Source organism: Sceloporus occidentalis, unplaced genomic scaffold, assembly GCF_023333645.1.
Source record: "Sceloporus occidentalis isolate IW3139 unplaced genomic scaffold, rSceOcc1.0.p SCAF_4, whole genome shotgun sequence".
NCBI classification, from domain to species: domain Eukaryota; kingdom Metazoa; phylum Chordata; class Lepidosauria; order Squamata; family Phrynosomatidae; genus Sceloporus; species Sceloporus occidentalis.
In genome coordinates, this window is record NW_028316984.1 from 22,606,414 (window position 1) to 22,627,463 (window position 21,050).

The 21,050-nt window shown below is 42.8% G+C and overlaps 1 protein-coding gene across 6 annotated transcripts in view; it reads right to left on the reverse strand.

Moving 5' to 3' along the window:
• Positions 1-21,050, reverse strand: part of SPATS2L (spermatogenesis associated serine rich 2 like) — a 90,147-nt gene that overhangs the window by 5,476 nt on the left and 63,621 nt on the right. For all 6 annotated transcript variants that reach the window (XM_089519462.1, XM_089519461.1, XM_089519466.1 and 3 more), the window contains 3 exons: positions 4,194-4,252; positions 2,421-2,530; positions 973-1,075 (listed from right to left, as the gene is read on the reverse strand). In XM_089519462.1, the coding sequence (XP_089375588.1) occupies positions 973-1,075; positions 2,421-2,530; positions 4,194-4,252 (272 nt within the window). The remainder of the gene's footprint in view (positions 1-972; positions 1,076-2,420; positions 2,531-4,193; positions 4,253-21,050) is intronic.

The following is a 21,050-nucleotide window of genomic DNA, read 5'->3' on the forward strand; positions in this document are numbered from 1 at the left end:
CCCACGAGAGCCATCATCATCCAACAAGTTTTGCAGGATCATAGGTTCTCTGCCTCTGAAATAGGTAGAGACAGGAATTTGTGTCTAAAGGTTGTAGCAAAACCTTTATGAAGGCAATGGCCTCCGTTGGGTTGGGTTGCTACTGGTGTAGGGCCCTTTGAGCTCAAAGAAAATTATTTCAGACTATACTGATGGCCACCATCACCACCACCACCACATTTTTCTTGACACATTGGTGTGTTGTTAAGACCTTTAGGTTCTGCCATGTTTTGTGGCTGGTTAGACTTATTTCCACCCACCTGTGATTTTATATTATGCTATGGTTTCTCTGTTTTAACTATTTGATACCACTGGATTTGGTACTAATTTATTGTTTAAGGTAAAGATAAAGGATAAACCTTATCCTTTGATAAGGTTGTCAAGTTGTGTCTGACTGTAGGTAGTGGTGCTCATCTGTGTTACTAAGCCAAAGAGCCAGCGTTGTCAAAGCCAACTCTGTAGACAAAGTGCTACATCGAGGAGGAAAGCACCTTCATTACAAATGTATTGTTTAGGGGAGGGGAATCCAGCTTTTACTATTTTTAAAAATATCTGTCTCTATTTAACCCCTCCTCCCTTAACTTTTTTAAGTGTTAGGAAGCATGTCTACAAATAATGCTTTGGCTTAGCATGACACTTAAACTACATTGAGGCGCCACTGCTCTACCCACTATTTTATCAATGTGTCACGTAACAGAGTAGAAGGCCACAAATTCCAGTGGGCTGTCACTCAGGCCAAAGAATACTGTAATCCTTTATGCTACCCTAATTGGGTGGGAGGTCAGATGAAGAAGATAATGAAGGGCACCCCAGTTCCAACACCCCCCACACCAATTTTATTTCCAGTGAGATAGGCATAGGCTGTGCCAGGGCTTAGAAAACATGTATAGGCACAAACTTCCACAATCCTTAGTGAGAAACGCCATGACTTACTTTCCCCACACTGCAGGATCTGAGTCTTCAACTGTTCAATATCACAAGAAAAGCGGGCAGATCTACCCAGTTCTTCATCATATTTACGTTCACTGACAAAGTGCTACAATGAGGAGAAAATTACTTTCATTACATGTGATCAACTAGAATGGCAAAGGCACTCTATGCAAAATGGTTATAAGTCTCTTTTTCAAAAACATGTTTTGGTTAGAGACACGTTCCTGTCTTAGAGCTATCTGGTGTTTTAAAAATTCATTTATGACATTTTCTTACAGCAATTTATTCAGTACTCTTAGCAGAATACCCTTCTCTTATGAGGGAGAGAAGACATTAAAAATATGGTTAGATGTGTGCTGCAAATTCAGGGGAAGTGGAATACAACCTTCAGGCAAAATAATAAAATATTGTAGAAGTTCGCTACACTGAGAGGAAAAGTTTGGTTAGCCACACTCATAACTGGCAGTTCCACAGGTTGAGTATCTCTTATCCAAAATTCCAAAATCCAAAATACTCCCAAATTCAAAAATTGTGCACATGAGTGGCAGAAATAGTGACATCTTTGCTTTCAGATGATTCAGTGTACACAAACTTTGTTTCATGCACAAAATTATTAAAATATAGTATGTATAAAATTACCTTCAGGCTATGTGCACAAAGTGTGTAAGAAACAAATGATTTTATGTTTAGACTTGGGTCTCATCTCCAAGATATCTTATGCATATTCAGATATTCCAGAATCCAAAATCCAAAACATGGCTAGTCCTAAGCATTTCGGATAAAGGAAACTTGACCTGTACTATATCCATAGTGTGTCCATGTCTGTCATGCACCCACTTTCCAAATCTTGTATTTTGATTAATCACATCACTTCTTTTATTTAGTATACAATGAAGTATTTCACAAAACAAATAGTCGGCCCTCAGTATCCAAGGATTTTTTATCCATGGATTCAACCATTCTTGATTTTAAAATATTAAAAAATAAATAAATGGTAAAAATCAAACCTTGATTCTGCCATTTTATATAAGCGACACCATTTTACTATACCATTGTATTTAATAGGATTTGAGCATTCACAGATTTTGGTATCCATGGGGAATTCTGGAACCAAACCCCAGTGGATATGAAGGGTCCACTGTACTTACTTGAATGCAATTGCTATTTATGGTCATTTGATTTTTTTAAAACCAACCAAACTAACACATTTTGTCATGCCTTTGTGCTGGCCATTGTTCTGTGCACTAGTCTCTATCATATCTTCACTAGTTTTTAAATTTATCACTTGTGCAGAGATCAGTGTTTCTATCATCCATGCACCATGATACTTTATTTCCAGTTTTGCCAAATTTCTGCATACCTTGCAGTTCCACAGAAAATTCTCAAGGCCTGGTTTTATTTTATTTTTATTTTTTGCAAATCCCATCAAAGTATTTGCCTGAAAAACAAACCTTAATTTCAGCACGTAATTCTGCCAACTGCGTCTCTGCCATCTGACTAGCCAAATCAGTTAATCTCTTCAGTTCTTCAGCTTTTTTCTGACGAGCAGTTAAGATTTCCACTGTAACATAAAAAGGATAACATAAAAACTGTGAATTGTGCACTCATTTTCTCAACATACATCCTTTGTATCAACAAGGAGAGGAGAGATACATTACTACACATAGCTTTTAAACCACAATAGCACCAGAAAGGAAGCAGCTTTGCTGATACTTATACAACACTGCCTTTATAGCTTAGCTGTTCTGGCTCCAACCCATCCCTTTTCATTGACAGGGGAAACCCTTCAATGAACTGGCAAGCACACAAGTCCCCCAGGTATGAAACATCACTGCCAGGGTAATTCATAATTGCTTGAAAAAGTGGGAATTAAAAAACAAAACCCTGAAAGGCATGCTGGGTAGGGTGTAGGGCAGGGTTATGAGACAGTCAGGAAGATAACGCAAAGGGAGAAACAGTCCCGGTCGCACAACTGAAAGGAGCTATGGTGATGGTTTTTCTACAAGTGCCATGTTCCCATGACTGCTGTGAAATAGGGGCTTGTACAGTAAAGCCCCTAGAATGAATTAACAATTTGTCCACACATAAAAGAAAACTGCAGCCATAGCTGACTCGTCACCTCATTTCTAGTATAAATTACTGCTGTGTTTGGATAGTCACATTTCTCTACTCCCACCCCATACCACTGGTAGCTGCTAGGTGAATTGGGCAAACATTGAATGCCATTATATTGGAAAGGCATGAGTAAGTTGTAATAGATATTATGGAAAACAATTGTCTGCTGCCTTTGGTGGCATTACATTTAATCAACAAACCTAAGCTGGCCCGGAGCTGATAAATTTATGTGAATATGGACCACCAGATTGAAAACTGGTCTTTCTTAAGTACATAGACAGGTGCTATGATCATAGGTGAGCCCCTCACCCCAGTAGTTTATTTTAAGAATCACTGACTGAGTGGCTTTATGTTTTGTTAGCTACCTTGATTGTTCTCTTTAAGAAACATCTTATGAGACACAGAACGCAACTGTGTGCTACATCAGTTGTAAGAAAATTCATGCTAAGAAAATCTGGATTTACATCTTGCATAAATTATGGGTTGTATTCAATGTTATATGAGTGGTCTTCCCATGCAAGGGGGCTTTCTTGACTTTCTTTTCCATAGCATTCTATATCAGCCTGTTAAGGAGAAGAGGAATTATGCCAAATCTGCTCATTCAGGTTTCGATATAACCTTATGAAAATGAAGCAACTTTGCATTATTGGGATATTTTACTTAACTTGGCTTCTGCAAAGAGAAGGGCACTATTAACTTTGACCATTACAAATCCTAAACATCATTCCACTTTCTCTCTGCTTCTGTCTTTCGCTGGCAAGATTCTACCTGGCTCCTACCAAACCCTTTGAAACCTATTATCATTGTTAGAAATCTACTTTTTTGAGCAGCAGGAAAATTCCAGTGCTCACTTTTCAGCAAAGGTTTTCCAGTGTAACTGTTGAATGCACAATGGTAATTATAATTGTGTCCGCAGTTTCAGATGGGAACATCTGGTGCAAAATGTAGAGGCAGATACATCCACAATCTCTGCCTGTACATGGAGAAATAACAACTCTTCTACTTTTGAAAAAGTAAATTCCAGTTGTTATTTTTGTAAGAGCAGCCACAAACAGTCCTTTCCACTTGCTTCAAAGCTCACAATGTTTAGCACTTTGGTTTCTACTTACTGGCATCTTCTTTAACTTTGTCAACCTCTGCCATTAAAGACACTTCTCTGTCGATTATACTGAAAATTTAAAAACAATAGTTAGTCTGGCACAATAGGAACATGATATTATACATAACAATATCCTTTGGAAGGACTGGCAAACAGAAATTGTGGCAATTGTGTTACATCATGGCCTCATTCACACTACATAATAAACTGATTTTTGCATTGGATCATTTCAAATCGATGGAGCAATTTGACACCGAATAGATGTTCAGACGTTGATTCCCGCGAACTTGCTTGTTTCAATTTAACCCACTTCATGTTCACATTAACAACTGGATTGATTCAAAATGAATTCTAAAATGTGTGATGTCACAGGGATGATCGCGTCACAGGGAACCACATTCAAGTGACAATGTGTTCACACTTGCATTGAACCAAATCATTTAAAAAGATGCAGTAAATGCTTCGGATTTGATAGAATTGGTTTAACCGGGTTTACTGCTGCACTCCCCACAAACCGTGTTGGAGAAATTTGGCGCCAGTGTGAAAAAGGGCCCTTTAAAGCAGTTTAAACTAGTTTGAACGCCGGTTTATTATGTAGTGTGAATGAAGCCAATATAGGATGTTTTTTTCTGAAAAAAGGATGGAGACTAATTTAAGAAGTTAATTACACAATTTATGTATGCACTATTTGAAGAAGTACTTCTGTTCACTGTTTAGATTCTCTTACCAGTCAGCATCATTGGGTGATTCTGGGTTCCAGAATTCACAATGGCCTGGTACAGACTACCGGAAAGCAGTGGTCTGGGGCTGATTTTAGGGCTCAGGAGTGTGAAGTGACCGCATGCTCCTGAGCCCTACCACACACCAGCAGTGCCATCATGGCATGGCCCCATCCGTATGGGGGCCGTCATAATGATGCAAGCATGGTGCAGCATCTAAACATTGCCACACCGCACAAGTGTTATCACTGCAAATGAGTGCACCATTGGCACATTGATGGCACCTGCCGCACAGACTAAAAAGAACCAATTTTCAGCGAGTTATTTTTAGTCCTGACGGAAGCCGTGCCATTTGCTTGCTGCAGCTTCCATCAGGAGTAAAAACAGGCGGCTCCAGCCTGCCCTTTTGGGACAGTCTGTCAAAGCCCTAATGTCATTTAAGTCTTTGGATAGTTACTATCAAATGTATTCATCAGCTTTTTTACAAGCTACAGAATTACAAATGCTAGATATAACATACATTCAAGCAAGTGTAGGAAACAGAATCATAGAGTTAAGGGAACACCCAGTCCTCCTTGGTAATACATCCTTCAATCTCCTAGTTCTGTGCATGAACATGTTAGCGCATCTCATCTCCCTGGGTAGCCTCAGAAGCTTCTTTGAAGGGCCTTCGTTTTTCCTTCTTAGGGGAACAATTTATGATTGCGTCTTCAGCATTTCAGTTTTGAGGATCTCCCACTCCAAGGCCTGTTACAGACTGCCAAAATAAAGCTGCTTCGGGTCTCTTTGGAGGTATGCTATTTAAATGATGCATGGGTCCTAAAAGTCCAGAGGGCGCGCCAAAGCCACACTCCATTCCTAAGCACTGGAGTGCAGCTTTGGTGCAGCTTCCGGATTCTTAGGGTGCATGCATCATTTAAATAGCATACCTCCAAAGAGACCCGAAGCAGCTTTATTTTGGCAGTCTGTAACAGGCCCAAGTCTTTTTTCCCCCCTTTAGGGCCCGAACAGACAGGTCAAAATAAAGCTGCTTCGGGTCACTTTGGAGGTATGCTGTTTAAATGATGTAGGCGTCCTGAGAGGCTGGAAGCCGCACCAAAGCCACACTCCAGTGCAGCACAGCTTTGGCCTCTTAAGATGCATGTGTCATTTAAACAGCATACCTCCAAAGTAACCCGAAGCAGCTTTATTTTGGCCTGTCTGTTCAGGTCCTAAGATTTCTAACCCTGGGATCCCACTCAAATTTTTCTTGAGCTTTTTTTTTTTTCCAATAGGCTTTCTAAAGTCCAAGTTTCCCTCTCTTTCACAGCCCTCATTGTCACAGCATCCAAGATCACACAGTTACTTTCCACCATGGGTAGGACTAAGTCCAATATAGCAGGTTATCCCTTGGTTCCTTCTTCCACTTTTGGAGAATTGAGCTGTAGCCTATGCTTTATATGCAGGAGGTCTCAAAATGAATCTCCATATGGGCCATGAAAGAACCCAAAGACCACTCACAGTCATAGTCTACAATACTGGTCAATGGGCAGACTTAGTACAGTCAGCTTCATGTGTTGCTATGGGAGTTTCATTGCCCAGAGCTCAGGTCCCTATCTGTTTCAATGGAGTATCTCCCCACTCCTCCCAGGGCACTGACACAACATTCCTCTTGTGTTTGCTCCAGAAGCAGCCACTAAAGCGACTTTGATGTTCCATAAAAAAATTTAGCAGTGTGACTTCAGAAACAATTCTCACAGTTACCTTGAATCTCCCAGCAGATGGCACTCTCTGCATGTATTCTCTGTTTAAATGATATAGTATCAGGACCATATGCCTCAAAACGAGAGGCTTAGCATCTGGGATGGCTTCATGTGCTTCCATAGCCACATCACTTTCCTGATAGATTTGAGGGGTCATTCAGACATTGGTTTTTTTTTTAGTGTGATGATGTTGATAAACTCACTCACACATTCTGGGTTTGTTATTCACACTATGGGACCACATCTATGCACATCTCTGTGAGTTTGGGTGCTCAGCACTTGAATAAAGATGATGATGCAGATGTATTCAAAACACATTCAAGGCATGCAGAGTTTCATCCCAGTTTATTGAGGGTCTAGTCGCATCAGTTATTCACACTGCCGATGATGTAAATCTTTTTTAAAAACTCAGGAAAACCCCCGATATTGATTATCCTGGGGTAAGTGGGTTTTTTGACAGCTTCCCTCCCAAATTTAATCAGATGCATTCAAAATGCATCTAAACAACAAAGGTTCAATCCAGATTCAACCCAGATTATTTTCACAACCCTTTAGTGATCCAGTCAGCTCCAACTTCTGATACTCTCTGCCCACTATCTGTTGGCATTTGTATGGAGCTATTATCACCTACAGATGGTGGGTGGAGAGTATCAGAAGTTATCACTTCTAATGGATTTTTGGTTTGTGTGTGTGTGTGTTTTATTAAACTAATATTTGGTGAAAAAAGGTACTGAGACCATTTGGTCCCCCAATGCCAAAGTTGGATTTCTGGGCATTCCCAAACAGCAAAACAGATCTTTTTAGGGCAAGAGTGGGTAATTTTTCCAGCTTTTTTGAGGAGGGCTACAATTACCATTAGACATAGCCAGCATAGCTAATGGTGAAAAATTATGGCTGCATCTGCACTGCAAAACGAATCCAGTTTGATACCACTTTAACTACTATAACTCAATGCTATGTATTCTGGGAACTGTAGTTTTGTGATATATTTAGCTTTTTCTGTCAGAGAGCCTTTTCTGTCAGAGTGAATCCACAGCATTGAGCCATGGCAGTTAAAGCAGTGTCAAATTGGATTATTTCTGCAGTACGGATGCAGACTATGGGAGCACTGGTACAACATCTCAGGGGAACACAGCTGTCCATCTCTGCTTCAGGGACAGTATTTACTTTGGCAAAAATTGAAGGTGGGGGTGGAACCACACTATTTAATGTTCTATTCCTATCACAGATAAAATTCTGCAGCATGTTTTTAGGAAGAATGAGAGATCCTGGAAGTATATTTTATAGATATCCAGAGAAGTGAGTCCAGTCTAGAAATACCTTCGCTGAGTTAATTTTCTTGCCAGTGTCATGTTTTGATGGCACAGAGAACTGTTCTACAACCTGCAGCACAACTGAAAAGTTAGAAGGATGCTCTGACATCTTTCAAAATATTTTAATGGCTGGGTTTGCCGTGATTACTTATTTATTTAAACATTTTTATCCAACTCTTTGATCATGAGATCTCAGGGTGGGAAACAGATAAAACAATATAGACATTGAAACAATTTCTAATTAAAATCAATAAATAGTTCAGTGTAATATAAAAAATCAAATACCAGTACAATTTAAAACCATTTAAAACAGATTCAAATTTGAGGTGCAAATACCCAAAGGGCTGTCACACTCAGAACAGGGCCAAGACTTGTTCTCTGCCGCCGCAGAAGGCAGGAGTATGTCTAATTTAACGGGATTAAATTATAAGAGGATCTGTTTCAGATGATGCTAGGGGAAACCTCTCAAGAGTCTGAGAAATTTGCCAACTGAACTGGTTCCTAGAAGAGCAGTGGATGATGCCTCAGGGGAGGTCTTCAGGCAAAGGCTAGCCTAGAGCATCTTTGAAGATGCTCTTGCTTTTAGTTTCTTACATTGAACAACGGGTGGGACTAGATGTTCTGCAATCTCCTCATCTAGTATTAAAGATATTAGGATCAAAAGTAGTAGATTTTGCACAAAATATACATTTTTCATGAGAAATGTGTTTTGGGGGCAAAAGCAAACATATAAAAAAGGTTTAATGTGAAAATGGGTTTTTTGCATAATGGTCATAAAGTGCTAAAAAGCATCAACACATTTCAAAACTTCTCATAATCTTTCCCAGTGGTGTGAAAACTTCTGAAATTATTTGTTCTTTCATACAAGAATGAAATAAAGATATATAAACACTTGGGAGAGACATGCATATATAAACACTTATACATATGTAATTACTCAACATTGTGCTTTTGAGTCAAGGAATACACTGGGAAATCTAAGCTCTCTGCTTAGACCCCCCACATCCATTTTTAGACGATCTGGAACACAGAGAGCAATGGAAATCAATTACCCTCAGATAGTGGCACCCCCAAATAGTGTTTAAGTTTGATATTATGTCATCCCCCCCCCCCCCAAAAAAAAAATCACACATGAATTCTATCAAATAGAAGATACAGGAAGTATTTTCATTGTTTCATTTTGGATTTGGATGTTGCATGCAACCCATTGTTATAGAGCTGAAGGGTATTTCAGGTAAAGCCATAAGTAACCTCAGCATGTACTGAAAACAGTTTAGCATTTAATCATCAAATGGCACATGAACACCCCACCCCATGCAAAACTAATTCTGGTTCAAAATACACCTTAAATGGCACAAACTTTCCATCTCTTCAATGAAATATGCATGACAAGGGTCAAAGAATTACTTGGTTGCTTAATGCAAATGTATGCATGATTGCAGATCTAGAAAAGCGATTAGAAGCTTTGTCAAACAACTGATGAATAGAAGCACTCCCTAGCTAGAACAAAATGCAGACAGGCTTCTATTCAGATATGATCCCAGAAGAGCAGACATTAAATTACAAAATTTTGCAATGCTTCAGAATACAGCATTGTTCCATTATTAACTGAACTGTATCCTATTTGCACAATGCCCAGGATTTGCATATCAACCAGATTATACGTCTTTCTTATTCTGCCTGCAAAAAATAAAGCTTGTTAGAAAGAAGATTCAAATATGGAAGATAAAGTAAAGTAAAGCAACTGAACTGAAACCCAAGAATAAAACTAGCTAGGAAATAGTTAAGATATGTAGGGAGCAAGGAGAGGCATAATAACAGAGGGGGAAAACTGAACAGAAATATCTACACTGTAGTCAAGATTTTAATAATAATAATAATAATAATAATAATAATAATAATAATATGGGTTTATTATTATCACATCCTAGAAACAGCCATTAGTTATTTTTAAGTATACAGGGTTGTAAATTATTGAATATGGTTTAGCTAAATCAAAAGTTATCTGACCAATCTGAATCTGCACAGAGCTCTAAGTACCTATTTGACTATTTCAGCTTACTAAAGATAACCCCTCAGTGTGAGGCATATTCCATCAGAGAATAATTGCACACTTGACAGATATTCTCTATACTTTCAGCTGAAGGATGGGCAGGGTTTTTTTTTTAAAAAAATGTTTTTACCTACCAACCTAATTTGACGTTGGCAAAATCCATAGTGTAAAATAGATCCCCACAGCCTTAGGAGTTGTCTGGGCAGTCAGAGGTTGCAAACACATGCACAAGCATACACACTCTTCCCCACTTGCTGTAGTGGACCACAGAGATGAGGAAAGATTTAACCTCCCCTGTCCATTCCAGTGAGCCTGCTGACCATCTCTGAGGAGGAGGTGGGTGGTGGATGAAAGTCTAAACCTGCCCTCCCTCTTAGCTTTTTCTCCAGAGTGACTGTGATGTGGGAATACATTCACACCTCAGTTGTCTCAATTGGTCTAAGAATAATGGTTTCTTGGGCTAAACAATCCATAAAGCCAACTAAACTAACCACTGCCAGATTCTGGCATCTTTAGGGCAAAAGCAGAAAGATTTGTCGTGCCAATGGGGCTATTCCCACACCTGCTTCACAAGGAATGCTTTCCTAAAGCTGCTTCACCAGGAATAAGTGGGAACCTCTACCTGGTCAATATAATAGATTTAAGAACCCATACTTCCCCACTCTCTTCCCACTTATTGTAATTACAGCCTTAGCAAGATTTTTTAAAAGGATAGCTAAGTTGCCCCCCCCCCCTTACAATTTTTGCTATTGTAGACTGCTTATGTGGTAGACCATCCATCCATATCTCTGTATTCAATAAAGTGACTAATTCCAAGTATTCCTACATGAACACTCTCCCTATTGGAGTGTAAATGCTATTGTTCCTATAAACTAGTGGTTTGCCTGGATGCTCACCCCTGCACAAATAACTTATTCTTCTTATTCTTATTTTGATTATTTTCTTTTATTATATCCTGCCTTTCTCCCAGTATAGGGACTCACCTTTATATTCACTTGGCAATTTTTGCTCTAACACATAATTTGAAATGAAGCCCTCTGCTTGGCAGAGCACAGAGATATTTTATACATGTTTAGAATCAGTATTACTTTTTATAAGCTGAGCACTGCGGTGCTCTGCACTGAAACTGGCCAAGTTAGAAATGGTTTTGCTTTTCATGCTGAATGCATCACTGATCAAGGTGGCAGCTGACATAATATTTTAAAAGGTGGTACAAATTATATTCAGGAAAGGAAATATAGCCCACATAAAACACCATTTTCAAGAAACTGTTTGGTTCTTTTGTTAGGAAGTACCAAACCATTTAGAAAGAAATGTATGTATGGCAGCCTTTCTCAACCTTTTATTCTGGAGGATAAATAATTTTCAACTTTCAGGGAATCCCTGCATAAAAATTATATCTATAGATAAAAAAAATTGGAGTCCCCTCCCCATCATGAATAATTTCTCTTGGAACCCTCTCACAGAAACCTAGGTTTCCAGAGAATCCTGGAAGCAGCTTCCAGAAGCAACCCACATTAACTTTATTTAAAAAGGCTTACTCCCAAGAATGCATGAACATAGGGTTTTAATCTCTCATTTTCTATCTTTGACATAAAGCATGGCCGGACGGCACACAACCCATGAGATATGACTGTCCCCCATTTCTTTTTGCAGACTCTACCAAGGTCCCCAGCACATCACTGCCTAATTCACTGTGGCAAAATTACATGGCACCTTTCCCATGCAAACAAGACACATGGAGACTATAAACCTTATTTCAAAGGTGGATCGTGCTGATTGGAAGCTCCAGCAGTATGATGCTTCATCTAAAACACACACACGGTGCATGCTCCCCTGTATTGTGTTTATGTTAGGGGAAAGGATTAATTTCACCAATTCACAATGGCAAATTCAGGAGCAGTGGTAGGATATAGCCCCACTGTGTATATACATATGGATCTCAATTAAACCTCCCAGACCCTGAAAGTTATCTGTCTTGATCTAAACTCTACAGATGATAATAAGCCACACCACATGAAGATTGTGAATGTAAACTTCTAGCTACAAAGAATACTCATTATGCACTCTAGACAGCTTGACTGTGCTTGCTAATGATAAATGAAATGCTTGGTACATGGCAATGGTCGCTCCTAGGGTGCTTCTATTCACTGAATTCCAGACTGTGGTAAACGTGTGTCTGTGTTTGTGTGTACAATACTAAAATGTTGTCTTCATGTGCATGAAAAGCTAATCTGCACCCAGCCCAGGTAGAGTATAAAAAGAGGGGGCAAATGTGCATCCTTTGATTAGTTCCACTGAGATTTGGCCACCAACATTGTATATTCAGGCTTTTTAAAGTGGAGGAATATTGCTTAGACAGCTCGTTAACTGCTCAAACACTGAGGGGAAGCTGAAATTAGTTTTGCAGGAGGAGAAGAGGAAGCCAAACATTTTCTACCTCTTAAAAAATTCTAAAACATCAAGTCATAAAAATTACAGTTGAAACAATTTATGCAACTGTTTCCCACAGAATCTGATTTTCCATGCAAGTCAATGGCACAGTGAGATTAACTGGACTGGATGATAAGCAGGTTTTAGTCCAGTCAATCTAGAAAATGACAACGTCAAAAAAGAAAAATTTGGAGGTATATGGAAAATTAATTCAGAATTATTTCGTGGGAAGTATCCTTCTTAATCAGAATGGGGAAAAGTTACTTTTTTGGACTGCAGTTCCCAGAATCCCTGACCACTGACAATGTCAACTAGGGGATTCTGGAGGCTGTAATCCAATAGCATCTCTTCCTAGCTCTGATCCAGATACTGAGATGATCTGAACCATTAATAGCTCTTCACACCCCTTGGAATCCTTCCCCATAAACTGCATTACAGAGCATTTTGAATACTTTCAAACAACAAGAAAAGTATCATTTAAGGAGTGGAGTTATCTGAATGATTCTACTTGTTGATTCTAAGTAATCATTTTATCAACAATAAAAGTTCTATGAACTGTAGAAATATTTAACGATACATCTAGTGATCTAAGCAAGGTGATGGAAAAATCTAGTGGTATCCTAAAAAAAGAGAGGAGATGTCGTCAAATCAATTGGCTGTTGAACATCAAGAGTTTCACAAAATTCAGGATGGAGGCTGAACACTAGGAGATTGGCAAATATCTGTGGCAACTGAAGAATGCAGGCCTCCCCCATTTTTCTGATGCTACTTCTATGCAAGCCCCACTTAGTTTAGTGTGCCATATCTACCATCTGCCATGCAGCTGTTTTCATGAAAATACTCAAGTCTTCTCTGGATTTAAGGAGTATTTACAGAAACACTGATCTGGCTTACCAGAGGAAATGAAGGCTATAAAATTCCACCTTGTTTCTGTGTCAGGCCAAATGGTTGTTAAACTCTCTTGCTATTTAATTGTCAAACACTACTTTCCATACAGAATTCATAAGCTGAAGACATAAAGGTCTAATTTTATTCCTCCGCTTATATTTGCAAAAATTTCTATTAAATCTGCCTTTTGCTTTCCATGTACTTTCTGTTTTTTTTTTTACTGCACATGATTTCATCCTGTATTTTTTCAAGTGATAATAATGCCTAGAATTATTAGTCCCCCCCCCAATTTTACACTGTGACCAGTTCCTGTAAGACATATGCTAAAGCTCTGAAGTTCTATTAGACTTTTCAAACATTTTAAATAAGTCTTTAAGGCTCAGTCAGACGAGTTTATCAGACAAGGGAAACTGGAAGTATAATCCAATGGCAATCTAAACGCAACCATGTGATTTAACGTTATTGCGTGATAGACCAGCACACACAAATTCGGGCAATGGGAAGTCAGTCCGAGTGCAATCATGTGGTTTCACGTTACTGCGTGATAGACTGCCACACACAAATTCAGGCAATGGCATGCTATTTTCGGGCAACAGGGAGCCAGTTCGAATGCAATGTTTATTCACAGAATTTCGCTAAACTAGCGACTTTACGTGAATGCGTTCTGACCCCACTTTCTTTTCATTCAAAATTAAGAGAAATTCCTCACATGTGATAAACTCCTAAGTAATTTGGCACATGAAAATACTTGAGCTGTGAAAGGAGCAGATACACCTTTCTGGTCAGTTTTGCTGTAATTACTGTATGTTTAAACCATTTATTTGCTACAGTTTATTTTCCATTGGTGGCAGGAAAAGAGATGGGCAAACAAAGAGGTGTTTTCCTTAAAAAATTCCCCTGTGCCCCAGTGTCAATATACACTTGATACATAAACATATTTTCTTGGCAAGACGTGAGCTCTCAGCATTACAATTTCTTTTATTCTTTATTTATTTGAATATATTATCTATAGCAGGAATAGATATACAGAACCCCTACTGGCACTAGTCAGCAGAACTACTGGCAAGGAGTTATAGTTGTAGTCTGTCACAAAAACCAAGTTTTCTGTGAACTGCTAGCAATGTCTTTTGGGCAAGTGTGAGGATTCAGGTGTATTTGTCAGTCCCCCCACAAGTTCCCCCTCCCATCAGAGATGCATTAATATTATATTGTAAGTGAGATCTAATTGCATCTCCTCCCTGGATGACCAGCCAAGAAGGACAGGAATTGGTTGTTACACCAGATGAACCCCTACCTAAAGTTGGAGGACCGAAAGACTGTAATGCACCTGCTGGTAATCTAAAGGCTGGACTTTTGCAATGCACTGTACATTGGACTACCTCTGTTCCAAGTTTGGAAACTTCAATTATTTCTAAATATGGCTGCCAGATTGATAACAGGTATGTCCAGGAATGATCCTATCACACCAATATTAAAATCATCCCACAGGCCACCAATTAATTTCCAAGCAAGGTACAAAGGATTAGTTATTACCCTTAAAACCCTATATGGTTTGTGTCCAATTACCTACAGAATTGTATAATCCACACTATACAATCAGGAACATTTATTCCAGTCAGACAGGACTAGGTTGGTAACTGTCACTTGGAGGACTTTTTTTCTTCAGGGGCTCCTAGACTATGAGCCAGAAGAGATTCGACAGATAATATATGGTATCTAAATTTAAAACAGCATTAAAGACTAATCATTTCTGGCCTGCAAAGATTTTTACATTGTGAATTTTAAACTATGGATTAATTGTTTTAATGTGTACTGCTTCTATTTGTTCTTTTAAACTCGTGTATGTTTTTAACTGATGCTGTGCATTGTATGTTCTTGTTGTTTTCCCCACTTCGATCCATGGGGAGAGGTGGGTAAGAAATTGTTGTTGTTGTTTTGGTTAAATCAGACTTATCAGCTGGGACCCCTCCTCCCTTGCAAAGGCTTTCTTTCTTTGGAGGGTTATCTATGCAGGCAGGTCCCTCCTCCTTCTGGCCATGTGGCACTGGGGACAAAGCATTTCAAAATCCAGGGGATAAAATTTGAATGCCATTAGGATTTTTCTATTTGGAGTTTTTACCTCCAAAAAAGGTAGAATTTTTTTTTGAAAAAAAATTGGGACTACATTTGGCAAGTTTTACCAAAACAACACCTAAAATTTTCCTAATGCAAAAGCAAAAGCAAGAGTACTCTTTAAAGATTCAATGTTCTTCTTCGTGGTCTCTGCGAATCACACAATGGGTTATTTCTGCGCATGCGCAGCAAACTCGGAAACTTCTAGAATCTCTGGGCAGAAAGTCATGTAACTTTCTGCAGGCTTTGCTACTTTTTTGGCGGTAGCCCCGCCCATCCCGTATAAAAGGCCCCTGGTGGCCCGCTCCTCTTCAGTTCCTTCATTCCGCCGCGTTTGCAGCTCGAGGAACTTCGCTCCAGCAGCTTGTAGGATCTCTATACTGACTGACCATTACTGGCTATCGACTTGGACTGGACTTCACTATTCTTCGGTCACGATTTCTACACCGTCGACTCTATTTCCTCAACGCGGGTAACGCAGGTCCTTGCCCCAATGGCTTCCTTTAAGCAGTGCACCAAATGTGGGGTCAAGATTCCAATGTCCGATGGGCATGACAAATGCGTCCTCTGCCTTGGCGAGGGCCACATCACGGGGTCCTGCAGACATTGCAAGGCGATGACCGCCCAAGCCTTAAAGAACAGGGATCAGAAGCTTAAGGCCTCCCTGTATGACAAGGTTTTTCATCCCGCCCCGGCCGAAGCCCAAGCGTCCACGTCGGACACTTCCAAGGCCAAGGCCGACAAGGCTCCCAAGAGGGCTCACGGAGACAAGCCAAAGCCCTCTAAGGCCAAGGAAGGGCGAGAATCGAGGAGGGCCAGGTCGGCCTCCCCTCCACCGAAGACCAGACGCAAGGGGCCCCCAAGCACCATTTCAGTGCCCCCGGCAGAACCGCGGCCTGTACCAACTCCTATACCGGAGTCCGTTTCTGTTTCGGCGCCTCCACCCTTGGAACCGAGGGTGCTCATCTCCTCCAACTTGGCTGTCCATCAAAAGGATTTGGACATAGTCCAACTAGGCGACTCCTCCGAGTCTGAGGGTGAGATCCCAGACTCGGATGTCCCACCGTCTCCACAGAGACAGAGGCAACCCCCTCGCTCACGGTCCCGTTCCCCACGGAGACAGACTCAACTCCCTCGATCACCGGACCGTCCTGTGCGAGACAGAGTTTCACCACTCCGGAGAGACCGAGGCGTTCTGGGAACTGAGGCAGACGAGGCCCTGGATAGGGACCGCCGTGATCGTTCCCCACTGGATGGAGAACCACCGGACAGTGATCTTTTTGACACCTACCCGGACTTGATGTACGACCGCCACACTGGACAATATTTGTTGCCGGTGGACGTCGACCACCTGCGTCGTAATGTCCCTAGCCAAAGGGGAGTGAGGCCTCGCTCTCCACTACTTAGAGCCTCTCACTCTGGAACTTCGGACCGGGACAGGCGTCCGTCTCCCAGTAGAGAAGGTCGTGGAAGACGCCGCTCTCTTAGTAGAGAAATCTCTCCTGTAGACCGTACGGAGAGCAGATCTCGCTCCGCATCACGCTCCCGTTCAGCTTCCCCGTCGCTTCAGATCCTGGAGGACCAACCTCTGACCTTCGGTGAGCCAGATGCCCCATCACCATCTGACGACGTCCGTTCCTTCTCGGATAGAGTCATCAGGATGGCTGACGCCTTGAAGTTGGAGGTCGCCCACCCCGAGGAGGACGCCCTCGACCCAGTAGAGCGCAGGATCCACGGCTGTGCCCCTGCACCACCTTCCCTGGCCTTCTTGCCTTCCTTAGAGAAGATTGCCAGACGATCCTGGGATGCACCGGCTACCATTGCCTCCACCTCCAGAAAGATCGAAAACCTCTACAGGGTCACTCCATCTGGACCCTCGTGGCTGTTCAATCATCCCAAGCCTAACTCAGCCATCGTCGAAGGTTCGCAGACTTCCTTCGCCGCCCGGCCTTCTTCTTCCCCAGTGGATAAGGAGAGTAGGAAGATCGACGGCCTGGCAAAGAAGTTCTATGCCTCTGCTGCGCTGGACATTAAAATTGCCAATTATGCAGCATGCATGGGAGCTTACGTCCAGCTGTTGATGGAAAGAATGGATCCTGTCATTAATGAGCTCCCAGATGACAAAAAGAGAGTTATGACTGCCATCCGCAATGAGGTCCATCTTGTTGGTGGTCAACAGATCATATCAGCACGTCACTCTACGGATTGTGCCTCAAAGATACTCTCTGGATCGGTGGCCCTCCGACGGTATGCTTGGCTGCGCTCGTCAGACCTGACCCCACAGGCCAAATCTGCCATAGAGGATATGCCATTTGACAATTCCGGCCTATTCAATAAAGAGACCGACGAGAAGCTGAACTTCCGCTACAGGATGAAGACAGCTGCCAAGAAACATGGCATGTCGGCCTCCGCGTCTAGACCATCCAGACAGCGCTACTCGGGTCAGAAGAGTTGGTTCCACCATGGGCAACAGCGGTTCCACCAGCCCGAGCGCCAGTTCCAGCCTCAGGACCAGAGCCACCAAGCAGGACGCCCCAGGTCTCCATCACACCAGGATCGGCGTCAACCATCCCAAGGCCGTTATCAGCAAGGCTACAAAAAGAAAGACACGCGAGGCAAGAAGAGGTTCTGATACCCTTCTGCGCACTTCGTTCCCTCTCTCTCTAACACCTTAGGGCCCTTCATTAACACCTGGGCCACTATTACCTCTGACTCTTGGGTTCTCAAAATAGTCCGAGAAGGTTATGCCCTAGAGTTTTCCGAGCTCCCCGTCACCGGAGCCGTTATTACCACCGTCCCCTCGGACACCCTCCTCGACGAAGTGCGCTCCCTCTTGGACAAGGATGCCATTGAGCCTGTCCATCCTTCCAACAGACACCGCTGCTTTTTTTCCAAATATTTTATAGTACCTAAAAGGCCGGATGGGCTTAGACCCATCTTGGACTTACGAGCATTAAACTCCTTTTTGGTTTATAGACGCTTTAGAATGATAACGCTTGCCTCTATTCTGCCACTCTTGCAGAAGGACGCCTGGTTTGCCACGTTGGACCTAAAGGACGCCTACTTCCATGTCGGCATAAGGGACGACCACCGCAGGTTTCTTGCCTTCGCAGTGGGATCGGACGCCTACCAGTACAAGGTCCTTCCCTTTGGCCTTTCCTCAGCACCAAGAGTTTTTACGAAATGCATGGCTCCTGTTGTCGCCTTCCTTCGCCAGAACGGAATTGTAGTCTTTCCTTACCTAGACGACTGGCTGTTCAGCGCCCCGTCACAGGAGGACTTGGCGCACCATATGGTCTTCGCCCAGAACCTATTGTTGTCACTGGGTCTACGGATCAACCAGGACAAGTCAAACCTGAACCCGACCAGGCAGATAGAGTTCATAGGAACAGCTCTGGACTCGGAGACGGCCATGGCCTTCCTTCCACGATCCAGGTTTCTAGCTCTTTCGTCGGCGGTACGGGCTTGCCTCAGCCGCAGACATCTTCCAGCCCGTGTGATACAGGTGGCAATGGGCCACTTGGCGTCGACCACCTTCGTTACGCGATGGGCAAGGCTAAGACTCAGACCGGTACAGTCCTGGTTCCTTTCCGTCTTCGATCCCGTAAAGGACCGTCCCGACAAGACGCTCACCATTCCAAGGAAGGTTCAGAACTCACTGCGTTGGTGGCTCCATCCAGACAACGTCTGTTCAGGCATGCCGTTTGCCCTTCCACAACCAGAACTTACGCTGACGACGGACGCGTCTCTACAGGGTTGGGGCGCCCATACATTGGGATTGACTGTCAAGGACAAATGGGCCCCCACGGAATCAAGTCTCCACATCAATGCATTGGAGATGCTGGCGGTGGAAAAAGCTCTCAGGGCATTCCAAGGCCTTCTCTCCGACAAGGTGGTGCTTCTCCTAACAGACAACACAACCACCATGTACTACCTCAACAAACAGGGGGGCACCAAATCAGAGACTCTCCTAAAGATCACTCTCCGTATTTGGGACTGGTGCATCCAACACAAGATTTTGCTCCAGTGCATCCACCTTCCAGGCGACGACAACGACCTTGCGGATCAGCTAAGCAGGTCCCAGACGACATGCCACGAGTGGAGGCTACACCCAGAAGTGGTCTCCCTTCTTTTTCACCGATGGGGCACGCCAGAGGTGGACTTATTTGCGTCCCCCGACAATGCTCATCTTCCCAGATACTGCTCACGGGCCCGTGTAGCCGATGCTCTGGGAAACGCGTTCCAGTTTCAATGGACAGATTGCTTCCTTTACGTTTTTCCCCCCTTTCCACTGATCACCAGGGTGCTGGCAAAGATAGGGACAGACTCATCAGATGTGATAATCATCACCCCGTGGTGGCCGAGACAGCCGTGGTTCGGCCCCCTTCTACAGAGAGCACAAGACCACCTTCGCCTCAGGTACCGGCCCGATCTGCTCTCGCTTCACAACGGCCAAGTCCACCATCCCGAGATGCAGTCCCTCCCATTGGTGGCATGGAGGATTCGATCCTGAGCTCTCTTCCATCCGGAGTACAGGACATAATCAGAGCAGCTCAAAGACCGTCTACTCGGAGAGCCTATGCTTATAAGTGGGACAAGTTCCTTTCCTTTTTACAAGCCAAGGAGGTCCCACCATCCCGTGTCTCCATCCCTATAGTCCTGGATTTTTTATTAACACTAACTGAATCAGGCCTCTCTTTGAGTTCCATAAAGTGTTACCTGTCTGCCATCTCGTCCCACTATTTGATGCAGGACAAGCCTTCATTGTTTCGAGACCCACTTATAAAGAGGTTCCTTAAGGGATTTAACAACTTACATCCACCGGCTCTTGATCCCCCTCCTCAGTGGAGTTTAGACACTGTTCTCAATTATTTAGTCTCTAAACCCTTTGAACCCTTGGCTACCACTGACTTAAGGCTCCTAACGTGGAAGACAGCCTTCCTGGTAGCTATCACATCAGCTCGTAGGGCTGGTGAATTATGTGCCCTCAGGGTGGACCAACCCTTTCTCCGTTTTCACAAGGACAAAGTGGTCCTCCGTACGGACATTTCCTTTTTGCCAAAGGTGGTGTCTGCCTTTCATATTAACCAGGACATTGTTTTACCGACTCTGGCTCCTAATCCGACCACGGACTCTGAGCGCCAACTCCATGCCCTAGATGTTAGAAGGGCACTGGCGTTCTACTTGGACAGGACAGCTGCCTCTAGGCGCTCAGAGAGACTTTTTGTGTGTTACTCTGCAGCCAAAAGAGGGCTACCGGTTTCACCACAGAGATTTTCCAAGTGGGTGGCCAACACCATCCGTCTCTGTTACGAACTGGCCGGTAAGCCCCTACCTGGTCGGGTTAGAGCCCATTCAACTAGGGCGGTAGCAGCATCCTCAGCCTTCCTGACGGGGATCTCACTCGAGGATGTGTGCAGGGCTGCTGTTTGGTCCCAGCCGTTGACATTCATAAAGCATTACAGGCTGGATGCTAGGGCCAGACAGGATGCAGCCTTTGGGAGGGCAGTGTTACTCTCTGCCATGCATTGACTTGTTCTGCTGTTAATAAATAACACAGTTGTTTGGTTTACATACTTTATTGCCTGTCTATTTTGTTAATTGTTG